This window comes from Lissotriton helveticus, chromosome 6 (assembly GCF_964261635.1).
Source record: "Lissotriton helveticus chromosome 6, aLisHel1.1, whole genome shotgun sequence".
Taxonomy (NCBI): domain Eukaryota; kingdom Metazoa; phylum Chordata; class Amphibia; order Caudata; family Salamandridae; genus Lissotriton; species Lissotriton helveticus.
The window spans coordinates 158,362,694-158,382,444 of NC_136067.1; the positions used below are offsets into that span (position 1 = coordinate 158,362,694).

Consider the following 19,751-nt stretch of genomic DNA (forward strand, 5'->3'; position numbering starts at 1 on the left):
ATGACCGGGGCTGCTGGTCCTCGCAGTCCCGCTACGATGGCAATCCCAGGTAGCAACAATGTCCAGCAAGAAACTGCTAGCGAGCAGCCCCCGCAAAGCGGGGGCCCCGAGCAGTTCTGGGCGGGCAGGTAGGCGGGAAGAGAAACCAGCTGTGAGCAATGACCGGGGCTGCTGGTCCTCGCAGTCCCGCAACGATGGCAATCCTAGGTAGCAACAATGTCCAGCAAGAAAATGCCAGCGCGCGAGCAGTTATGGGCGGGCAGGTAGACGAGAAGAGAAACCAGCTGTGAGCAATGACCGGGGCTGCTGGTCCTCGCAGTCCCGCAACGATGGCAATCCTAGGTAGCAACAATGTCCAGCAAGAAACTGCCAGCGCGCGAGCAGTTATGAGCGGGCAGGTAGGCGGGAAGAAAAACCAGCTGCGAGCAATGACCGGGGCTGCTGGTCCTCGCAGTCCCGCAACGATGGTAATCCCAGGTAGCAACAATGTCCAGCAAGAAACTGCCAGCGAGCGGCCCCCGCCAAGCGGGGGCCGCGACGAGTTATGGGCGGGCAGGTAGGCGGGAAGAAAAACCAGCTGCGAGCAATGACCGGGGCTGCTGGTCCTCGCAGTCCCGCAACGATGGCAATCCCAGGTAGCAACAATGTTCAGCAAGAAACTGCTAGCGAGCGGCTCCCGCGAAGCGGGGGCCGCGAGCAGTTATGGGCGGGCAGGTAGGCGGGAAGAGAAACCAGCTGCAAGCAATGACCGGGGCTGCTGGTCCTCGCAGTCCCGCAATGATGGCAATCCCAGGTAGCAACAATGTCCAGCAAGAAACTGCTAGTGAGCGGCTCCCGCGAAGCGGGTCTGCGAGCAGTTATAGGCGGGAAGAGAAACCAGCTGCGAGCAATGAGCGGGGCTGCTGGTCCTCGCAGTCCCGCAACTATGGCAATCCCAGGTAGCAACAATGTCCAGCAAGAAACTGCTAGCGAGCGGCACCCCTTTACTTAATAGTTGCTTCAATGCCCTGTGTTTTATTACTGTTTTAATATTGTCCTAGTATTCCAGCCTACTTCCTAATAGCCACATTCATAGTGTTGATTTTAAGAATTGTTCACCTAGGATCTTCTCCCCCTTCTTGCAGGCAACGCCTAAGAATACAGTTCCTATTGGGCTGCAAAATCCTTTAGGTCGCGTGCTTCCATTTGCACCCAAAGCTGTATTAGCGATCAGGTGGCAATAGTGCATGACTAGAGAATTTGCGCACATAATTTGTGACGGAAAAGACAAGTCACAAATTGCAGATGCAAATGGCATGGAAGTATTTAAATCGTACATGACTTCCTTTTCCTTGATGCGCAAACCGTGATTGGGAGCAAATTGTGCACCTCCTAATTTGCTCCTCCTCCGCTAATACAAATGATATGGTGCGATTGTGGAGCCTGCATTTTGAGGTTGGGTCATAAGCAGGGCATTAAAATTGTGTAAGGGTCACCAGCTAAACGTGCAGACGGTCTTAACTAACGAGGGCGTGCAAGTAATAAGACTTTTCAGCTTCGTGGCTTGCTGACCTGTATGTAACGTGGTGTTTTTATCAGACTGAGTAATGTGTACACATAGGATTAGAGCATAACTTGCAAATAATACATGCTTTAGCTTGATTTGATCACCTGTATGTGTTGATTAAATAGTGTTCTTGTGGTTCGTTATGTTGTGGATGAATTATTAGAACAAAGACAATGGAAGGACAGTGCAACCTTACTTCTTAACAAAATAGCTCTGAGTAAAGAAAATAATTTGTATCTACTGCATAAAACAGTGACCAAGAGGCCTCCAACTTTAACAGGTAAGATTACACATCAGACAGCAGGACATCATATTCCATCCTTACTAACCACAACGAAAGGCCATTCTTTACCCCAGAGTGGAAACTCTGGACGCGAGTAAACAGGAACGATTCACCAATACAGAGTAGTATTCTTACCTTCTGTAAACAACTTACCGATCGACTTAATGACAGGGACTGAGGGATGCACACTGTTTGAAGCACTTTGAAGTCAATACTTCTAAATATGCAGCACTGTACGCAAGCCCTATGAGATAATACGTTGTAATTCGAATTTTTGTATCCCTTGCAGAGCCCGATCATTAGCCAGTTCTTCCCAACTGTTCTCCTGTGGTCCTTCTCAAGTCTCCTTCCATCCATAGTCTACTATTCAACCCTGCTGGAGTCGCACTGGACTAGGTGAGTCATGGGAGTTGTTTTCTACTGCCTGCCTGTTATTTTCATGTAGCTTTGTCCTCTGTTAGATACAACTTAAGTTGTGGATCTTTGCACTGGTGTTAGCTTACAAAGTAAGCAATGGACTAACTATATTTAATACTGTGTATACCTGTTGCACAGCTCAGGTCCTTTTGTGTTGTGGTCATGTGAGTTACTTTCAAAGTGTTAATCAATGGTTATTGTTTTCTGCTTCATATTTCATATTTATCCTCTTTTTTTTAGGTCAACGGAAAACAGAGTCATGATGTACAAAGTCTACTTTTTCCTGATTTTCATGGTGTTGATTTTACCGTCCCTAGGCTTGTCCAGGTAACTGTCCACTTCTTAGTTGTATTATAAGAACATATTTGTTTGATGGAGGTCTTTCAAGATTTAACTTATATTTTACGAAGATTGCAAAGTGTTTCCATCTGTTTGTTTACAATAGTTCAAGATAGAGATTTGTTAACTATATCAGAATATTTTGAGTGATAACCAGTAGTCCAACATAGTGAGAAATAGTTAAAGTATGTTCTAGGTTCATCAGTTGGGTTAAAGCGGTAAGCATAAAGGAGAACAGCATGGCTACTGCCTGTTTCTTGCATCGCTCGGCTCCATATGCATTAAGGTGATGCCTGGCTCCCTGCACCCACTATACAGCACACTGCCCTCTTCCTGGTGATTTGCATGTGTATTCAGTGCAGGTTAGTTATTCGATTGCACCTCTGAGACCATATAATATATTTATGTATGTATTTATATAGCACAGACGTAGCCACGTGGGATGAGCAGCACTTTACAGAAAACCATATAGGAGTGCAATGGATGAAGGAGGTAACTTAGTGGAGGAGAAACCTGGTCATTGTGGAATTAGAGAGGAGCAGAGACTGTCCAGGAGAAAGGATGTATAGATACGATCTGAATAGGTGAGTTGTCAGGTTCCTTCTGAAGTGGAGAAGATTATTGTTGGTCTGCAGACTTGTTGTTCCAGAGTCTGGTTCAGGGTCTTGGACTTTTCAAATTCTGAATTTCCGGAGTCATACAAGCTAGGTTCCTAGATCTTCTCTTCCCTCCAGAGGCCTTGAGTTTGTTATTTAGGCAGGCAAGCAGACCTTGGTGTATAACTTTATGGGTAATGCAAGAAATGTTAAAGTAATTTCTAGCATCTCAAGACAACCAATGAAGGTCGTTCAGGATGGGGGTGATGCAACCAGATTTATTTTGTGCGCCTTTCATGAGCTGAGAAGCCGTTTGTAGGATGGTCCTCGGAGGGGTGCGATTAGTTATGGGGATTTCTGCGAGTAGGCCATTGCTGCTTTCAAGCTAAGATAGTACTAGAGCTTGTCCCACGGTCCTTAAATATTTGGTTGGGTTGGAGGGTTTCATTTTTGTAAGAAGGTGATGTTGGGAAGATGCACTTTTAGATTACAGATGTGTTTAGCCATGGAAATACTATTATTTAGGGTGAATTTTTAGCAAGGGGCACTTGTGTTAGTAGAAAGCCCAGGTCAGTAAAATTCTTCAGTCAGAAATGAGAGCGTTCTGTGTAGTTAGCAGAAGGAATTACATTTTACAGGGGCTAAGTTTAAAGGAGAAAGCAACCATATTTTTTGCGGTAATAGATGCCTGAAGAGTTCAATACCTTGAGCTTATTGAGGTGTCATCGGCAGACTAATTAATTGAAATTCCCTCCATGTAAAGTATTGACTGGATAGATCCATGTGATACACTAGAAGAAAGTGGGAGGGAGTGTGAATTTGCCCATTTTCACAAACTGTTGTTTGGAAGTGATGAAGGATTAGAATTATTGAAGTACTGTCTCCTTCATTCTCATTATTTTTTAGAGAATTGTAAACATGGATACAAACCACAAGTTTTTCATGAAAAATGTTGCAGACAATTCGAGCAGCACTAACAGACAGACCTTGCCTTCATCCATCACCTGAGGACATTATCAATAATTTGAAGGGTGCAGAGTCTGTGCTGCACTGTAGGTGGAACCCAGATTGCTAGGTATTTAAGATGTTTTTAAAGATATGGGTGAGAATTTGTTTGGCTAAGTCTTTTTGTGAGACTTTCGTAAGAAAGTCAACTTGGAGATTGGTCTCAAGTTTTGAAAGTCAGTGGGGGTCCAGATAAGGTGCCCTCACATAAGTAGTGATCTGGCCAACTTTGAGGGCAAATGGGAATACACCTTTCTTAAGCGATGAGTTGATGATCTTTAGAAAAAAGGGGTGATGCGTTTAGCACGTGTTTTTAGTAGGTTTGCTGGAATTGGATCGTCTACATACGAGGATGGTTTGGTTTATGTTAAAGTAAGTAGGATGGATTCCAAGTCTAATTGGTTATATATGGACCATTATGTAGTATCATCTCCTGGTCTGTGGGGGTAGGTCCGAAGTAAAGTTTGTATTCCTGAAATCATTGTAGATTCTTGTGATCTTTTCAATGAGGAAGACTGTGACATCATTAGCTATCTAGGCTGAACTTGAGTGTGTCCGGGTGTTTAGAATGGTGCTGTCTGTTTCTCAAGACATTGTGTGGTCTACAGTGCATGTTGTTACTGAGTTAGTCCATGTACTCCAAACAGCACCATATAATAAAAATTGAGCACACAGCAACATCCTGCAACTGCACACATGTTCATGGCGCATCCTGGTCTCTCAAAGCAGTTGTGCATATTTTAAAATAACGCATATTGCTCCAATACCTATATATGTTACACGTATAGGTATTGCAGCACATGTATACAATAACATGTTGATTTCTGTTGGATTTGTAATAAGAGTTCCTACAGATTAATTTATTACAAACAGTACTCTTGCTGATATTCATCATGAAGGCACTCAGAAAATAAGAACAGACTGAAATTCCTCTACAAAAACATCATACATTGTGTTTTGACAGCAACAGTCGAGTTTACAGTATACACAGAACAGTCAAAAAAATCTGAAAGGTGGATAGATTGATCAAGTGAGTTGCCGGTGCAGGGCTCAGTCGATATGATCAACTGAGAAACAAAGATGCAAGGTAGTAAACATGCAAGATAAGGAGAATACTTTGCTCCAGTTCTGAAGTCCACAGTATAGCCAGAACCTGCACTGCCCACCACTCTCTGGTTATTCTGTCCCTGGCATTATCCTCAAAGGAACCACCATTAAATAAGCCATTCTAATCTTAGCAGTCATCGCAACTCTGAGTGCTCAAAGTCCTTACTTTATCCCTGCTTTCCTTACGAGACCATACTTCCCCTCTGATCTTTACTCTTATCCCTCGTGCCGACACTAAACTTGACTTTTTATGGAAGTGTCCCTAGTCAACAACATGTATATTTTTTGCTCAGAGATACAAATGTGAGATCTTTACCTAAACATGAAATCCAAACTTTTGATTTCATTCACGATCACTATCCTAGGAATATTTTGCTTAACGGAGCCTTATCTGAAAGAAACCTATGCTTCAGATCTTACCTCTGCATATTCGGCAGGCGATAAAACTCTTCACATCGATCGTGTCTGTAAAGCTGGTGTTTGCAAAGCGATCATTTGTCAGGACCATTTATTGATGAGTGCCTCTGACTCAGCTGATAAACATTCTAACAAGAATGACAGACTAAGGTTGTAGATTCATTGTCGGTTGAAAGCTCTGTATGAAGAATTATAGACAGATCACCAAATATATGCCATTAGGGAATTTAGCAGCAAAGCACATGTTATAAGTACCAAGAACTGAGTACAGTTCTAGGTGAAATCCAGCATAGATTCGCCTTCTAAGAGTGGGAAAGGGAAGTGTCTTCTCATAGAAATCTACACCCTTTTATAGGACTTCAGACAAAGAAAGTCATAAATTCTACATAGGTACACGTTTCTTAGGATATGCACCAATAGAGAACAGGCAATAAGAAACAATTTACTACAAAATACATTTGCGGATTCTGTTGAAAGTGCAGACATTCTCACTGTTCGGCAGTCCAATGGATATTGTATGTCCATGGCCTGGGACAGTTGAAGTGTCCTTGGTGCACAGTACAGAGGTCTATGGGAACAATTTTCAGTTTATTAGTGTGAGACATTCAATTCTTTATATGGAATAAACGAAACAACAACGACGCATGATCCTGTTGGCATCGGTACAAGGTGGAGGACACTGTAAACACACCTCGAGTTACCATAAGGCAAAATTGTGATGCGTATGAAAGTGAAAGGAGATCAGCTTCCACACTGGTTTAACTCCAATCTGGACCACAGATTGCAGGAAGTCTGCCTCCTTTTAAAATCAGACTTCAGGCATGTCACATGTGGTGTTTCATAGGGCTCTTTACTCAGCCCAATGCTCCTTTATCTTTACATAGCTCCCTTTGCCAAACTCATCAGATCTTTTGGCCTAGAATGAATTAAAATGTTATGCTCTTGATACTCAGATTATTCTCAGGATGGACGAACAACTGATTTCATATGTATTTAACTTTCTTAATCGTTTTAGGGTGATAGTCGTCAGGATAAACTCCAGCTATGGTATAGTTATAGAGATAAAACTGAGCTACTCATCATTGGTAGCTACCAGTCCTCGAGGTCCTCTTGCTGGTTGCCTTCTAACTTTAACGTCTGCCTACATGCTGTTTTAGAAGCTCTCAATCTGGGATTCATCATTTATCAAGATTTTACTTTCCATTCCCAAATCTCCAAATTGAATTCCACTTGTTTATTTATTTATAGAGTTTTATATAGCGCAGACTTGACCCTTGGGTATCAGAGGGCTTCACAGTTACATGTGGAATATTTGTAATACAGTGTGAATAGCAGCATTAATATCTGTAATATACCTGTACATTACTTTCTTATCGGTTTCAACAAAAAAACAATTTTACAAGGTGTAACAGTATTTCTATACACATGGTTCTGATGTGCTTCCCGTGAGTTCTACATCAGAAACGGTTCACGATCGACGTTTGGGTATTAGTCACGATGCTAAAGTGAACAGTGTAGCCTATGGAAGGAACTTGCTTATTAGGAAGATCTTTGCTTCCTTCTAGAATGTTGCTATGTTTGGAATTTTTCTAATGTTTGGAGGGAGTGAATTCCAGATTCTGGGGGCTGCTCCAGAGAAAGCTCTGTCATACGTTTTCTTCTTCCGAAAGATGGGTGGTTTCAGCAGCAGCTCTCTGGCACTCCTAGCTGGTCTGCTTCCCCCTGAAAGCTCTATTTTCCGAGCTAAGCACCTTGGAGTTTTGTAGGGGAGCGCTTTGTGTGTAGTACATGCCAGTTTGAATTGAATTCTGTCTTCGTATGGTAACCAGTTCCATGCATTCAGGTGAGGGGAGATATGGGCATATTTTCTGGATCCAGTAATGGGTCTAGCCACCGCATTTATACACACCTATAGTGGAGCTGTGGACATTTTTGATAGACCTGTTAGAGCTGTACATCCATATTCAATCCTTGAAATAAATAAGGACTGGACTGCCAGTTTGAGGTCCGCCGTGGAGATCAGTGGTTTCATTTTTCTAATATAGTTCAGATGAAACCGGGCACTTTTCATCTATTTGAGAAACATTCTTCTTTTCCTGCCCCATGACAACTGTTTTGTGGTCACCCGGGCCATAATTGGATCAAGACTAGACTGCGTCGATGCCTTAAAACAGAGCTTTTCCTAAATACTAATTTCAATGGATACAGGTAATCTAAAAGACTGCTCCTTGCCTCCTACTTGATTGCCCTTACTGGGTAAAAATTCATTGGCTACTTTTCACCAAAAGTTCCCTCTACAAAGGTCTATGCATTTGCCACAAAGCTCACTCTAGTTCCCAACCTCACTGTATCAGAATTCTTTTTCACCTGGTATCAACCAGCATGCTTTGTAAGATCTTACTCATCTAACCTACTCAAAATGCCCAAAAAAGTTTGTGTTCATCAAGGTGGCCACTGTGTCTGGTTAATTGGTCTAACAAGTGAATCTGTAGGAAGCATTGTCACTGATCATATCTGGGTTCCAAAGATTAGAGGGTATCCACTTTTCTAATCAAAAATATTTAAAATAAATACCACCAAGGCATCTACCTTTAATTATTTATTTTCAAAAGTGCCAATTTTTCCTATTTAGTCCTTCCTCCATTTTGTGACCTTCATCCAAAACTGAAAGTGACAATAGAGCAGGAAGGAAATAAAAGGAATTCACAGAAGTGTGATTGGTATGGTCCCTACAATGGTGGGGAGCACACTGTGTTCTTTAAATACCCCTCACACACCAAAAGGGCCCTTCGTGTGTTTGCGTTTGTGTTCAGGTGCCGTATTAAATAAGTGGCCCGGGTGCACAGTGGGCATTTGCACCCGCTTTGCGTGCCCTGAGTCTCTTTGGTATTACCTCAACCGATGGGAGAATGGAAACTGACGGACTAGGACACCAAATATACCAAACTTGGATCGGAGAGGATGAAAATAGCCTGGGGGACTTTGTAGTGGACCTCCCAGCCGAGATTACGGAGATGGACATCTCAGAGGTTATTGGCCAGATGAAAGACGGAAACCTTAGGACCTTAATGGCCTACCCGCTAAGTTCTTAAAGTGCATTTCCTCCTGGTAGGCGGTTCTAATGCAAGATAAGGTCTACAGAGCCCAACAAGATGGGGTCCTCCGGTGGGATCAGAGGAAAGACCACAATAGTGCTGATCCACAAGCTGGAAAGCCCTTTAGCGAGTGTGCCTCCAATCGGCCAGTCTCCTTGCTCAACCTAGAAACCAAGACCATGGTGAAGATCCTTGCAAATCACCTAATGTGGGTGATAGACTCCCTGGTGGGGCCTGACCAGTCTGAATGTATGCCCTATCAGGCAACAAGACACAGCCGGAGGCAACTGGTGGGGTGCCTAACCCATAAAGACAGAATAACTGAATTTGCTATCCTACTCCCTTTTGATGCCGAGAAGGCGTTTGACTTTCTTGAATGGCCCTATCTGCGGGCTGTACTGCACACGATGAGTTTTGGCCCAAACCATGTTTCCTGGGTGCGGCACCTCTATAAAAATCCTATTGCCAGGGTAAAAGGTAACTGGATGAAATTTGGCCTTGGCAGGGGCTTTCGCCACTGATGCCCTTTATCCCCCTACTTTTGCTGTGACAGTTAAAACACTGGTATTTTGGATACAGTGGGGCACGCTCATACCCTTAGTGGGAAGATGTCGTATTTCCTTATGCCAATGACATACTGCTCTACCTGGCTGACCCAGACCGCTCCATGCCTCCAACCCTCCAGATGCTGGCGGTTTTCTAGTCATACTTGGGACTGCTGGCAAAGACTCCAATTTTTTCTGCTGGGTAGGGCTGACCTTTATAAGATTGTTTACCTGCCAACATTTCTTTACGTCATACAAAACACTCCATTTGATGTTCCGGAGGGGTTTTCACAGCAGTGGACGATGTGACCAGACCTTATTTGGGGTGCTGGAATGCCTTGAGGATAGCCGTAGCCGTGGCCAAGCTGATCAGGAAACCCCTCGAGAGGCGGTGGATTGCACTTCCTAAGCTTCATCTCTACTAGTGGGTGTACCAGCTTCAGGTAGTTAATGATTGGGCTTTCTCATCCAACAAGAACAGTAGCGTAGCTAGCCCTTTGGCCGCCTGTGGCAGTCCCTGCGTTTGCCACCCCGCGGGGAGCTGGCGATATTGCTCCGTTTCCTTTGCCGCCCCGTGGCGGCCGATTGAAGATCCCCCTCACCCCCCACCCCCCCCTCTTGCTATGTCACTGAACAACAGCCCTGGGATGGAATACTAAAGTGACACTACAGATCCTGCTTGAGAGGCAGATTTACTAGAGAGGGTGTGTGCAATAGAAGGGTATATTAAAAAAGGGACCTTCTGGCCATGTCCAAAGTAGGAGATGTCTGGTACAACGGTAACTTCATGCCATTGGCTGAGCTGCAAAAACGATATGAGCTGCCAGGCTTTCAAAACCTCCAATACCGACAATTGTCATATATCCTATGGGCTATGGAGGCCAAATGACAGTGATCCCAAAAAAAACTCCTCTGGAATATAGAGTCCTGGGGGTTCCCGTGATTAGTCATGCGGTGTCACAACAATACTCTACCCTGCTACACAATAGTCTTGCCGCACTCAGCAGCCTCACGGTAAATGTTGGTAGCACCTGAGTAGGTTGGAGGATGATGATTGGGGGCAGCCTGCTGCTTCCCCCGTGAGGCTGTGATCAGGGCAGGACTACACCAGGACCTGGCTGTTTCTTATGGGTAAAATAGACACCGACCTTAGCGCACGTGGGTGTGGACACAGTGGGACATTACTCCATTCGATCTGAAGGTGTCCAAAGATTCAAGGCTTTTGGAAGGGAGTGCAGGATAGGCTCTCAGATACCGTAGACATTGTGAACACATCACCCCGCAACTAGTGGTCTTGTAAGTGTGGGGAGATCAGACTGGGAACTACATACTCCTCTTTCGTAATGTCCCTAAGATGGTGGTGCGATGTGACTTGATCCGGAGATGGGGAAGTGGTATAACCCCATCTGCACGGGAATGGGAGATGGGCATGGATTGGTGCGTGAGGGCTGAGGAACTGGTGCACAAAAAATTAAATAAAATCTGGGGCCCCTGGCGGGTGGCGGATTATACAGCCCCCTTACAGCTCCAGGGGAGCACTGACTGGTGGGGTTGAATGAGAACGGGGTAGTGCGATGGGAACACGGAGTGTAATGGTACTAGTTGATGTTCTTTCCAAATGGGGAAAGGATTCACTGTTCCGAACCCGCAGTCACACTCTTGGAGGGATCTATCGTTATGCGTTTTGTTACATGAGGGGATAATGGAATGAAGATTGGTTTAGCGAGCCTTGCACAGCTGTTTTTCTTGTTTTACATCAAACATTTGTATATTGGTACCACTGCGGTGGGATTTCAGTTGCAAAACTTAATAAAGATTTGAAAATAAAATTGGGCAGCAAAGGTTTTTGTGTTGTTTTAGAGGGATGGAAAATCCTGTTTGGTGATGTTTAGCTTTAAAAGGATGCCCATCTCTTCGATTTGGAATCTGGCACGTTACTCAAACCCATTGGTTCTCTTCCCATCCCTCCCACTCGAGGTATTTGTATAGTCAAATGATTTTGCATCCATGATGTGCGTTTTTGTACAACATACTGTTAAGGTTACCTGTTGAATGCATGAGATTTAAGCATGATGGATTTTCATAAGCACATCTAACTTCACTGGACACAGTTTATTTACACAGTTCACCCCTGAGTGCTGCAGCCACTTTTTCTGTTTGAACCTTACAATGACTGTTTTTGTTTTTAGTACAGTAGTTCTCGTCTATCTTTCATCGGCTATCCACTACAATTTCATAAGATTATCGCCACTTCAAAATGGCCGACAGATCGCCAAATAGCCCCTCCCGATTACTTGATTGCGCTTCAGCGTGCCATGGTTTCACACTCATTGCTTACATCTACCAAGATGGCTAATGGAATAAAATGCATCAAAGGACACTAAACATTATTTTCATGATTTGTTCCACTGCAAGATGACTGACGAATTACTGAATAGCCCTGGTCACCCGATAAGTGATCATAGAACAGTCATGTTTTTGGGGCTTTAAAAACTGTTCCTGTCATCACAGTGGCACAGACTGCGGGACTAAGGAGGAAGCAACTGTGAAGGTGGCCTACCCCATTCAAATTAAGGTGCACACAGTGCACTTCCTTGATTCCTTATTGTGGTAATCCTTTCTACTCCTCCTCCTAATCAAAGATACTGAAATGTTTGGTGAGGTTTTATTTTAAAAGGGTGTTATTGATATAGTCAAGTGATTTGGCATTGGTGATGTACTTTTTTGTCCAACATGCTATCAATAAATTAATGCTTTCGTAAAAAAACCTACATATGTTTTTGTTTTTTTAAGTGTGTGACTACAGGATGACACCCTTTCTTCTTCCTGGTTATAGTACAAGTAGTCTAAGCCTTTGGTAAGATTACCTGTTGAATGCATGAGTTTTAAAGCATTTGGTTTTTAATAAACACCTCCATTTTCACTGTACACAGTGTTTTTGTATGTCACCCCTGTGTGCTGTGCCCACTTTTTTTGCTCGCCCTGCTTGAGCACATGTGAGTTTGTGTGGGAATGTCTGAGGATGAAGCTTGCCACCATGGTGAGGGCCTTTCAATTCCTATGGGCATATCTGTACCAAGTAGCTATTGACAGATATATGATGGCCTAGTTCTCTTTACTGTGTGTTTAGTAATTGATAGAAAGGACAGAAAAATACCTCTTAAGGACGTCTCTTCCCCCTTGTGTTTGTAGGTATTGTAGAAAATAAACTATTTTACATTTACTTGTGAAAACCTTTTTGAAATCCACTGTTAGCAGTAACAACTATCCCATTTTGAATTCTGCCTTTTTATTTCATTTATTGGATGTTTTTGATCCTACTGAAGGATAACAAAAGCTATTTGTATAAATCAGTTAAAAAAATGTATACAGTATTACACTAAATATTTTAATTCTTTAAAAAAAATCACATACAATTAGTATAAATGAAAATTTAAGTGCCAATTATATGGTTATTACATTGTCTGCTATAAAAAGTGCATTAAAAAATCAGCATACACAAATCTTAGATTTGGAGGCAAAAAATTGTACATGGTCTAGCTGTTTGGAAGAAAAATGTTTCCTCATCGTTAGGAAAAGGATCTCTGGAACTGAACTCCTGGATCATCCGATTGAAGTAGAAGTAATAAAAGTATGTATTTAAGAAATGATACTCGAGGTGAGTGTTTGCTCCCTAATTAAGTAGTGACATTTTTCTTCCATATTATTGAGGACGGAGCCTATCCCAGCACTGTGCATCGGCCTATCAAGGGTGCCACACTGAAGGAAGGAGTAGTGTGGGTCTTGTACACATCATTTACACATACGGAATGCAAATATTTCTCTACCCGTATGGGGTTGGTGTGGTCGACAAATGTGAAATACAGCTAACACAGACCCCATAAACACTGCTAAAATAGGGCTCAATAAATAGGTCCATGGCAGCATTTGTCTCCTGGCATGATAGTCTACAGTGCTGATACAACTTCATTCATTTGTCAAGGAGTAGAAAATACTGTTGGTTGAGGAGGCCTTTGTGGTGCAAATTAAAGGCCAGGAGTGCAATTTATTTCTTAAAACTGTAACATCTGTGTCATTCAGAGATTAAGACATTGTGTTCTGTCTCCTAACCTACAGGATCCTTTTTTTCTTTTTAAAGAGAATGATCCCCAAACTCTATGTACCATGTGGTGAATCTGAATTGTAATTTTGTGGTGTTTCGCTTTTAGTTCAGTGTATAGTTTCTTTTAGATTTAGCTTTCCTGGTAATCGGGAATTTTATGATAAAATATTTAAATAAGATTAATACAATAACAATCTTTCACACTCGTCGTGTAAAATACAGCAAAAATAATGTTTTCTACAAATACCTGCTCTCAATAACATTGGTTTTTCTCTTTTTTCTTTATTTTTTAGCTTGGCTTTCTTTTTTCGCTGGCTGTTTGATAAATCTACGGACAGTAGTAACCCAGTCAGGTTGGAGTAAGTATTCAGCCTGTTGGCCGTGAACTAGTTCCTTAGCGTCATTAATGCATTGAAGTGTATGTAGATTCACAATACTTCTTTCTACAGCTGTAGATAAATTGCATCTCCATTTCACTCACTATGGAGGTAGATGAAAAAGATTGTAGACAAGACCCAAAATCCTGTTAAAATGTTTTAATTGTTGAGTCAAATGGACCTATTGAGCTTTAAACCTTGCTTTATGTTTTCTTCCTTGTTTTACTTAATCTTTAGATTTTTTTCTAATTTCTTCTCTGTTTCCCTTTCCTTCTTCCTGCAATTCTAACAAATTATCAGCTACGTCTTTGTAGATTCCAGAAACTAGTAATGCTACAGTTGTGCAAAGATTCTTTAAAAAAGAAAAGAAAATCTATTTTTATTACTTCCTTTGTGAATAGACCCCTTAATATATACCAGGGTATTTTTCTATATAGGATTAAAAGCCTTCCAACTGGGCTTTGTAGGAGTATGTTGTCTTGTGTGTGTTGACCAGCCCTCCTCTTCTGATGGGGACTTTGTAACCAGTTTCTGTAATTACTTGCCCAGCTCACCAAATATTTTGCATAGCTGCAAATGTCCTGTAAACTTTTTCAAGCTAGTTTAATGGTCAATCTGATAGAGGGGCCATCACACCCAGCACATGGACAGACAGCATGTTCGAACAGGAATAACCACAGTCTTGGCTGAGACTTTAAATGTAGCACAAATAATGATTTAAAGACTGTAGACATGAAGCTAAAGCTACCATTGGCTAACTGGGACTCAGAGCAACATACATGTCGGCAATGTGTCGTGTCAAACACAAATGCAAACCAAAGTTTAGCAAGAAATCTAAAAAGGAAAGATGAAACACAACCATAGCTAATAATTTGTCTTCAAACCATGCATTGTGCCTTTTACTCCAACATAATACAATGTGCGCTGTACACTGGTTACAAAAGCCAAACCCAGGAGACCAAATGAGCACCTTTTCAACACAAGATGACGTTTCCAGTTAACAGCCGTATATATTAGTTGACCGATGTATTATAAGTAAAAGAATTAGATCAAGTCTGTGAATTTCACCTACACCGTGGTTTTTAAGCTCTCAGCTCCAGGTGCCAGACATTCCCCACCCACTTCTAACTTTACGGGCAAAATGCTATTTGTTATTTGTTTTGGTGATCGCTACACGTCGAAGACATACTAGACAGATCTATTCCTGTAAATGTTGATTAGCTGTTTGTTTGCTATCAAGATAGCTGCATGAATGACAGTCTTTGGCCTATGGGATTATTATGGTATATGGTCGGTCCTTCCTTTTGTAACAAAAAGTGTCAAAGGACTCATTAAAAATGGGTAGTGGCAGTAGTCTGCTGACCACTTCCTGAGCGTATTTTCATCTGCAGCAAAAGAAGCACTTGAACTTCCTTAATCCAGTGGCTTGTTTGGGCTTCTCCGGCATATCTTACTTTTGGTGAGTGGCCAGTTAGTGTTAATGATGCCAAGACTTGGTAGTCAACACTGCTGCATGTTTTTAGAAAAATGTAGAGCATCATGTACTAGTTTTCCTTGCGATGGCTGAAAGAGTGGAATTGGTGTCTAGATCAGAAGAAATGGTAAACAGTGAGATGGGTCCAGCTGTCATGGTAACCCTTTGAGTAAAGGTCACCCAGCTAATTGAGAGCTATATCCCAAACACCCTTGACCCTCGGGTAGGTCACTTCCCCACCGCTGCAGCCGCGCCTGCCAGTCTTCTTGCCGCCTGCTCCTTCCTCCAGATCGGCGCTCTCCCACCCTGCACGAGCGCCGCCTGGACTGCCTGCGCCTTGATTGTGTGCCCCGTGTGCCTGCCAGCCCCCTTCTCTTTTTTTCTGTACCCCCGAGTGAGTGAGTGAGTCTTCCTGCTTCGTCCGCCGGGCTCCTCAGCCCCGTTTTTTTCCGCCACTGCCCCTCGCCCCCCACACCCATTGGCTTCTTCCCTCCCGTCTCCCAGCTGACCCCTCCTCCCCTCCTTCCCTCTTATGTCGCCCCCAGAGCGACCGTGCAGCGGACGCGCGCAGCGGGTGCGCCGATTGTGCGCCAAAGGCGCGCCAAAGGCGCGCCAAAGGCAAGCAAGTCTACGCCCGTCCGCGCCTGGACCGCGCCCAGCGTCAGGACCCCTGGCCCCCGAAGATGCCAGCCCACACGACAGACCTACGACGCCACCACCCTCAACGCACTCAACGCCGGCCGGAACCCCGCCTGCTACCGAGCCACCCCGAAACGGACCCTTCACCTGCCAAGCCTGCAAGTTCACCTGCCTCCGGACCTGCACCGCTCCCGCCAAGCCGAGCCCCAGCAACAACCACCTCAAGTGCATCCTGCTCAGCACCCGCTCCATCCACAGGCACGCCGTTGAACTCTGGAACCTGCTCGACACAAGAGCACCAGACGTCGCCTTCCTCACGGAAACCTGGATGAACGCCTCCTCAGCGCCTGACATCGCAATAGCCATCCCAGACGGATACAAGATCACCCGGAGGAACCGCGTCAACCAGACGGGAGGAGGCATCGCCATCATTCACAAGAACACCATCCGCATCTCGACCAACTCCGACGACACCTTCACCGCCGCCGAACACCTCCACTTCCAGATACACACCGACCCCAAGACGACCCTCAGAGGCACCCTCATCTACAGACCCCCGGGACCACGCACACGATTCAGCGAAGACATCGCAGACTTCATCAGCCCGCACGCCCACCCCTCCGCTGACTACATCCTCCTAGGGGACCTCAACTTCCACCTGGAGGACAACAATGACAGCAACACCACCACCCTGCTGGACAACCTCGCCAACCTCGGACTCCAGCAACTGGTGAACACTCCCACCCACTACGCCGGCCACACGCTTGACCCCGTCTTCTCTTCCAGCAAGCACACCTCCTTCAGCCACTCCACCGGACTTCATTGGACCGACCACAGCTGCGTCCACTTCAGCTTCAGAAGAACCACGACCCACCACCACCCGCAACAGGTTCCTCGCCGGAGCTGGAGAAGGCTCACCGCCGAGCAGCTCACCGCCTCCCTCAGCCAGAACCCCCCTACCAGCACAACGGACCCCAATGAAGCAGCCAGCAACCTTACACAGTGGCTGACCGCCTGCGCCGATGACCTCGCCCCACTAAAGAACCCTCCCAGCAGACCCGGCAGCAAGAAAACCCCCTGGTTCACCGACGAACTCAAGGACTCCAAGAAAAACTGCCGCACCCTCGAGAAAGCCTGGCGCCACGACCCGACCACAGACAACAGTACCGCCCTCAAGCACGCCACCCGCAAGCACCACCAGCTGATCTGCGCCACCAAGAAGACAGCTCTCAAAGAACGACTGGACAACAACGCCCACGACAGCAAGGAACTTTTCAGCATCGTCAAAGAGTTCTCCAACCCCAGCGCCGGAAACAACGACATCACTCCCTCGCAAGACCTCTGCGACTCACTCGCCTCGTTCTTCCACCGCAAGATCGCCGACATACACAACAGCTTCGGCGCACCGTCCACGCACCCAACCACCGAACCAACGCCCGCCACCACCACCCTCTGCAACTGGACCCCGGTCAGCACCGAAGACACCACCCGCACGATGAACACTATCCACTCCGGATCCCCAACCGACCCCTGCCCCCACCACGTCTTCAACAAGGCCAACGCCATCATCGCACCCCAACTCCGGGACATCATCAACACTTCCTACCACACCGCCACCTTCCCGGAGAGCTGGAAGCACGCCGAGCTCAGCGCCCTACTGAAGAAACCAACAGCGGACCCCACCGACCTCAAGAACTTCCGCCCCATCTCGCTCCTCCCTTATCCCACCAAAGTCATCGAGAAGACCATCAACAGACAGCTCGCCGCCTTCCTCGAGACGAACGGATCCCTCGACCCCTCGCAGTCCGGTTTTCGAGCCAACCACAGCACCGAGACCACCCTGATCGCAGCCATCGATGACATCAGATCCCTGCTCGACAACGGGGAAACAGCGGCCCTCATCCTCCTAGACCTCTCTGCAGCGTTCGACACCGTCTGCCACCGCACCCTAGTGCAGCGCCTCAGCAACATCAGAATCCAAGAGAAGGCACTGGAGTGGATCATCTCGTTCCTCGCCGGAAAAACCCAGAGAGTCCGCCTCCCCCGTTCAGATCTGAGGCCACCGAAGTCACCTGCAGCGTACCACAAGGATCATCACTCAGCCCAACCCTCTTCAACGTCTACATGAGCCCCCTCGCAGCCATCGCACGCCAACACAACCTCAACATCATCTCCTACGCCGACGATACCCAGCTGATCCTTTCCCTCACCAACGACCCCGCCACCGCCAGAGCCAGCCTACACGAAGGGATGAAAGACGTCGCCGAGTGGATGAAGAACAGCCGCCTGAAACTGAACTCCGAGAAGAGGAAAGTCCTCATCCTGGGATCATCGCCCTCCGCCTGGGACGACTCCTGGTGGCCCCCTGCCCTAGGCACCACGCCCAAGCCAACGGACCACGCACACAACCTGGGCTTCATCCTTGACTCCTCCCTCTCGATGACCAGACAAGTCAACACCGTCTCCTCATCGTGCTTCAACACCCTGCGCATACTCCGCAAGATCTTCCGATGGATCCCCATCGAAACCAGGAAGACCGTCACCCAGGCACTCGTCACCAGCCGACTGGACTACGGGAACACCCTTTACGCCGGAACCACAGCCAAACTTAAAAAAAGACTCCAACGCATCCAGAAAGCCTCCGCACAACTCATCCTGGACATCCCCCGACACAGCCACATCTCCGGCCACCTGAGAGACCTGCACTGGCTCCCCGTCAGCAAGAGAATCACGTTCAGGCTCCTCACCCACGCACACAAGGCTGTCCACGACCTGGGCCCCAAGTACCTCAACGACCGCCTGACCTTCTACACGCCCACCCGCCAGCTACGATCGACCAACCACGCCCTCGCCGCCGTACCACGCATCCGCAGAACCACCGCCAGAGGAAGGTCCTTCTCCTACCTGGCAGCCAAGACTTGGAACGCCCTCTCCATCCACCTTCGGCTGACCCAAGACCATCTCTCCTTCAGGAAGCAGCTCAAGACCTGGCTGTTCGAGCAGTGACGGACCCCTCTCCCCCAGCGCCTTGAGACCCTTCCGGGTGAGTAGCGCGCTATACAAATGCCATGATTGATTGATTGATTGAAACAGGATTACACTAGACACCATCACATCTGGACCTCGACTCAGTGCGTATGAATGTGATTGAATCTTATTGTATCTCTATTTTGCTACTTTAAAATGGCAAAGAAGAGGAGGAGAACTTGGACGTGAGGACAGAACGAACATTTGGTCTGCCATTGCTGACATTTTTTTATCTTTGTATGTAACTAAATTTTCAAACTACTGCCACACCCACCCTCTCTTTGAAATTTTTCAAAAATGTGCAGTTGGTGACTGGCAGATGGTCAGCACAGTTGTACATCACTGCAGTGAGTTTAAAATATCAAAAAATCAGTGCACAAGCTTAGCTAAATGATGAAAGGCATTATATATGGTTTCAAAATCCTCTAACTGAAAAAACACACTCTACCTCGGTTTAGACATGTTCTAAGCAGGCTAGCTGCAGATCTATCTCTGTAGATCTGCTCCTACCAAGATTTGACATCTGCTTCCAAAATCAGAGCAGTCAATCCCTTGATATTACTGGGCTACATACGGGGCTTCATTTGAGCCAGTGCAGGTGCAGGCTACTGGCACTCATTTTTGGGGAAACTGCCCTTCTTTTACCTCATCCGACTTTGTATCAGAGCAAGAGAGAAAAACACAAGCGAGAAAGAAGGAGGGAGAAGAGCTCAAAAAAACATTGACAAGGAAAAGAAAACTGAAAGAGTGAGGTAAAGGGACAGGGAGTGTCTGGTGTTGGA

At 45.7% G+C, this 19,751-nt stretch overlaps 1 protein-coding gene across 1 annotated transcript in view; it reads left to right on the top strand.

The window, feature by feature from the left end:
* Positions 1–329: 329 nt before the first annotated feature.
* LOC144762212 (mechanosensitive cation channel TMEM63A-like) overlaps positions 330–19,751 on the top strand; it is a 93,224-nt gene continuing 73,802 nt past the window's right edge. Inside the window, exons 1-4 of the mRNA XM_078647363.1 lie at positions 330–467; positions 2,119–2,225; positions 2,487–2,573; positions 13,746–13,811. Coding sequence (XP_078503489.1) covers positions 330–467; positions 2,119–2,225; positions 2,487–2,573; positions 13,746–13,811 — 398 coding nt within the window. The remainder of the gene's footprint in view (positions 468–2,118; positions 2,226–2,486; positions 2,574–13,745; positions 13,812–19,751) is intronic.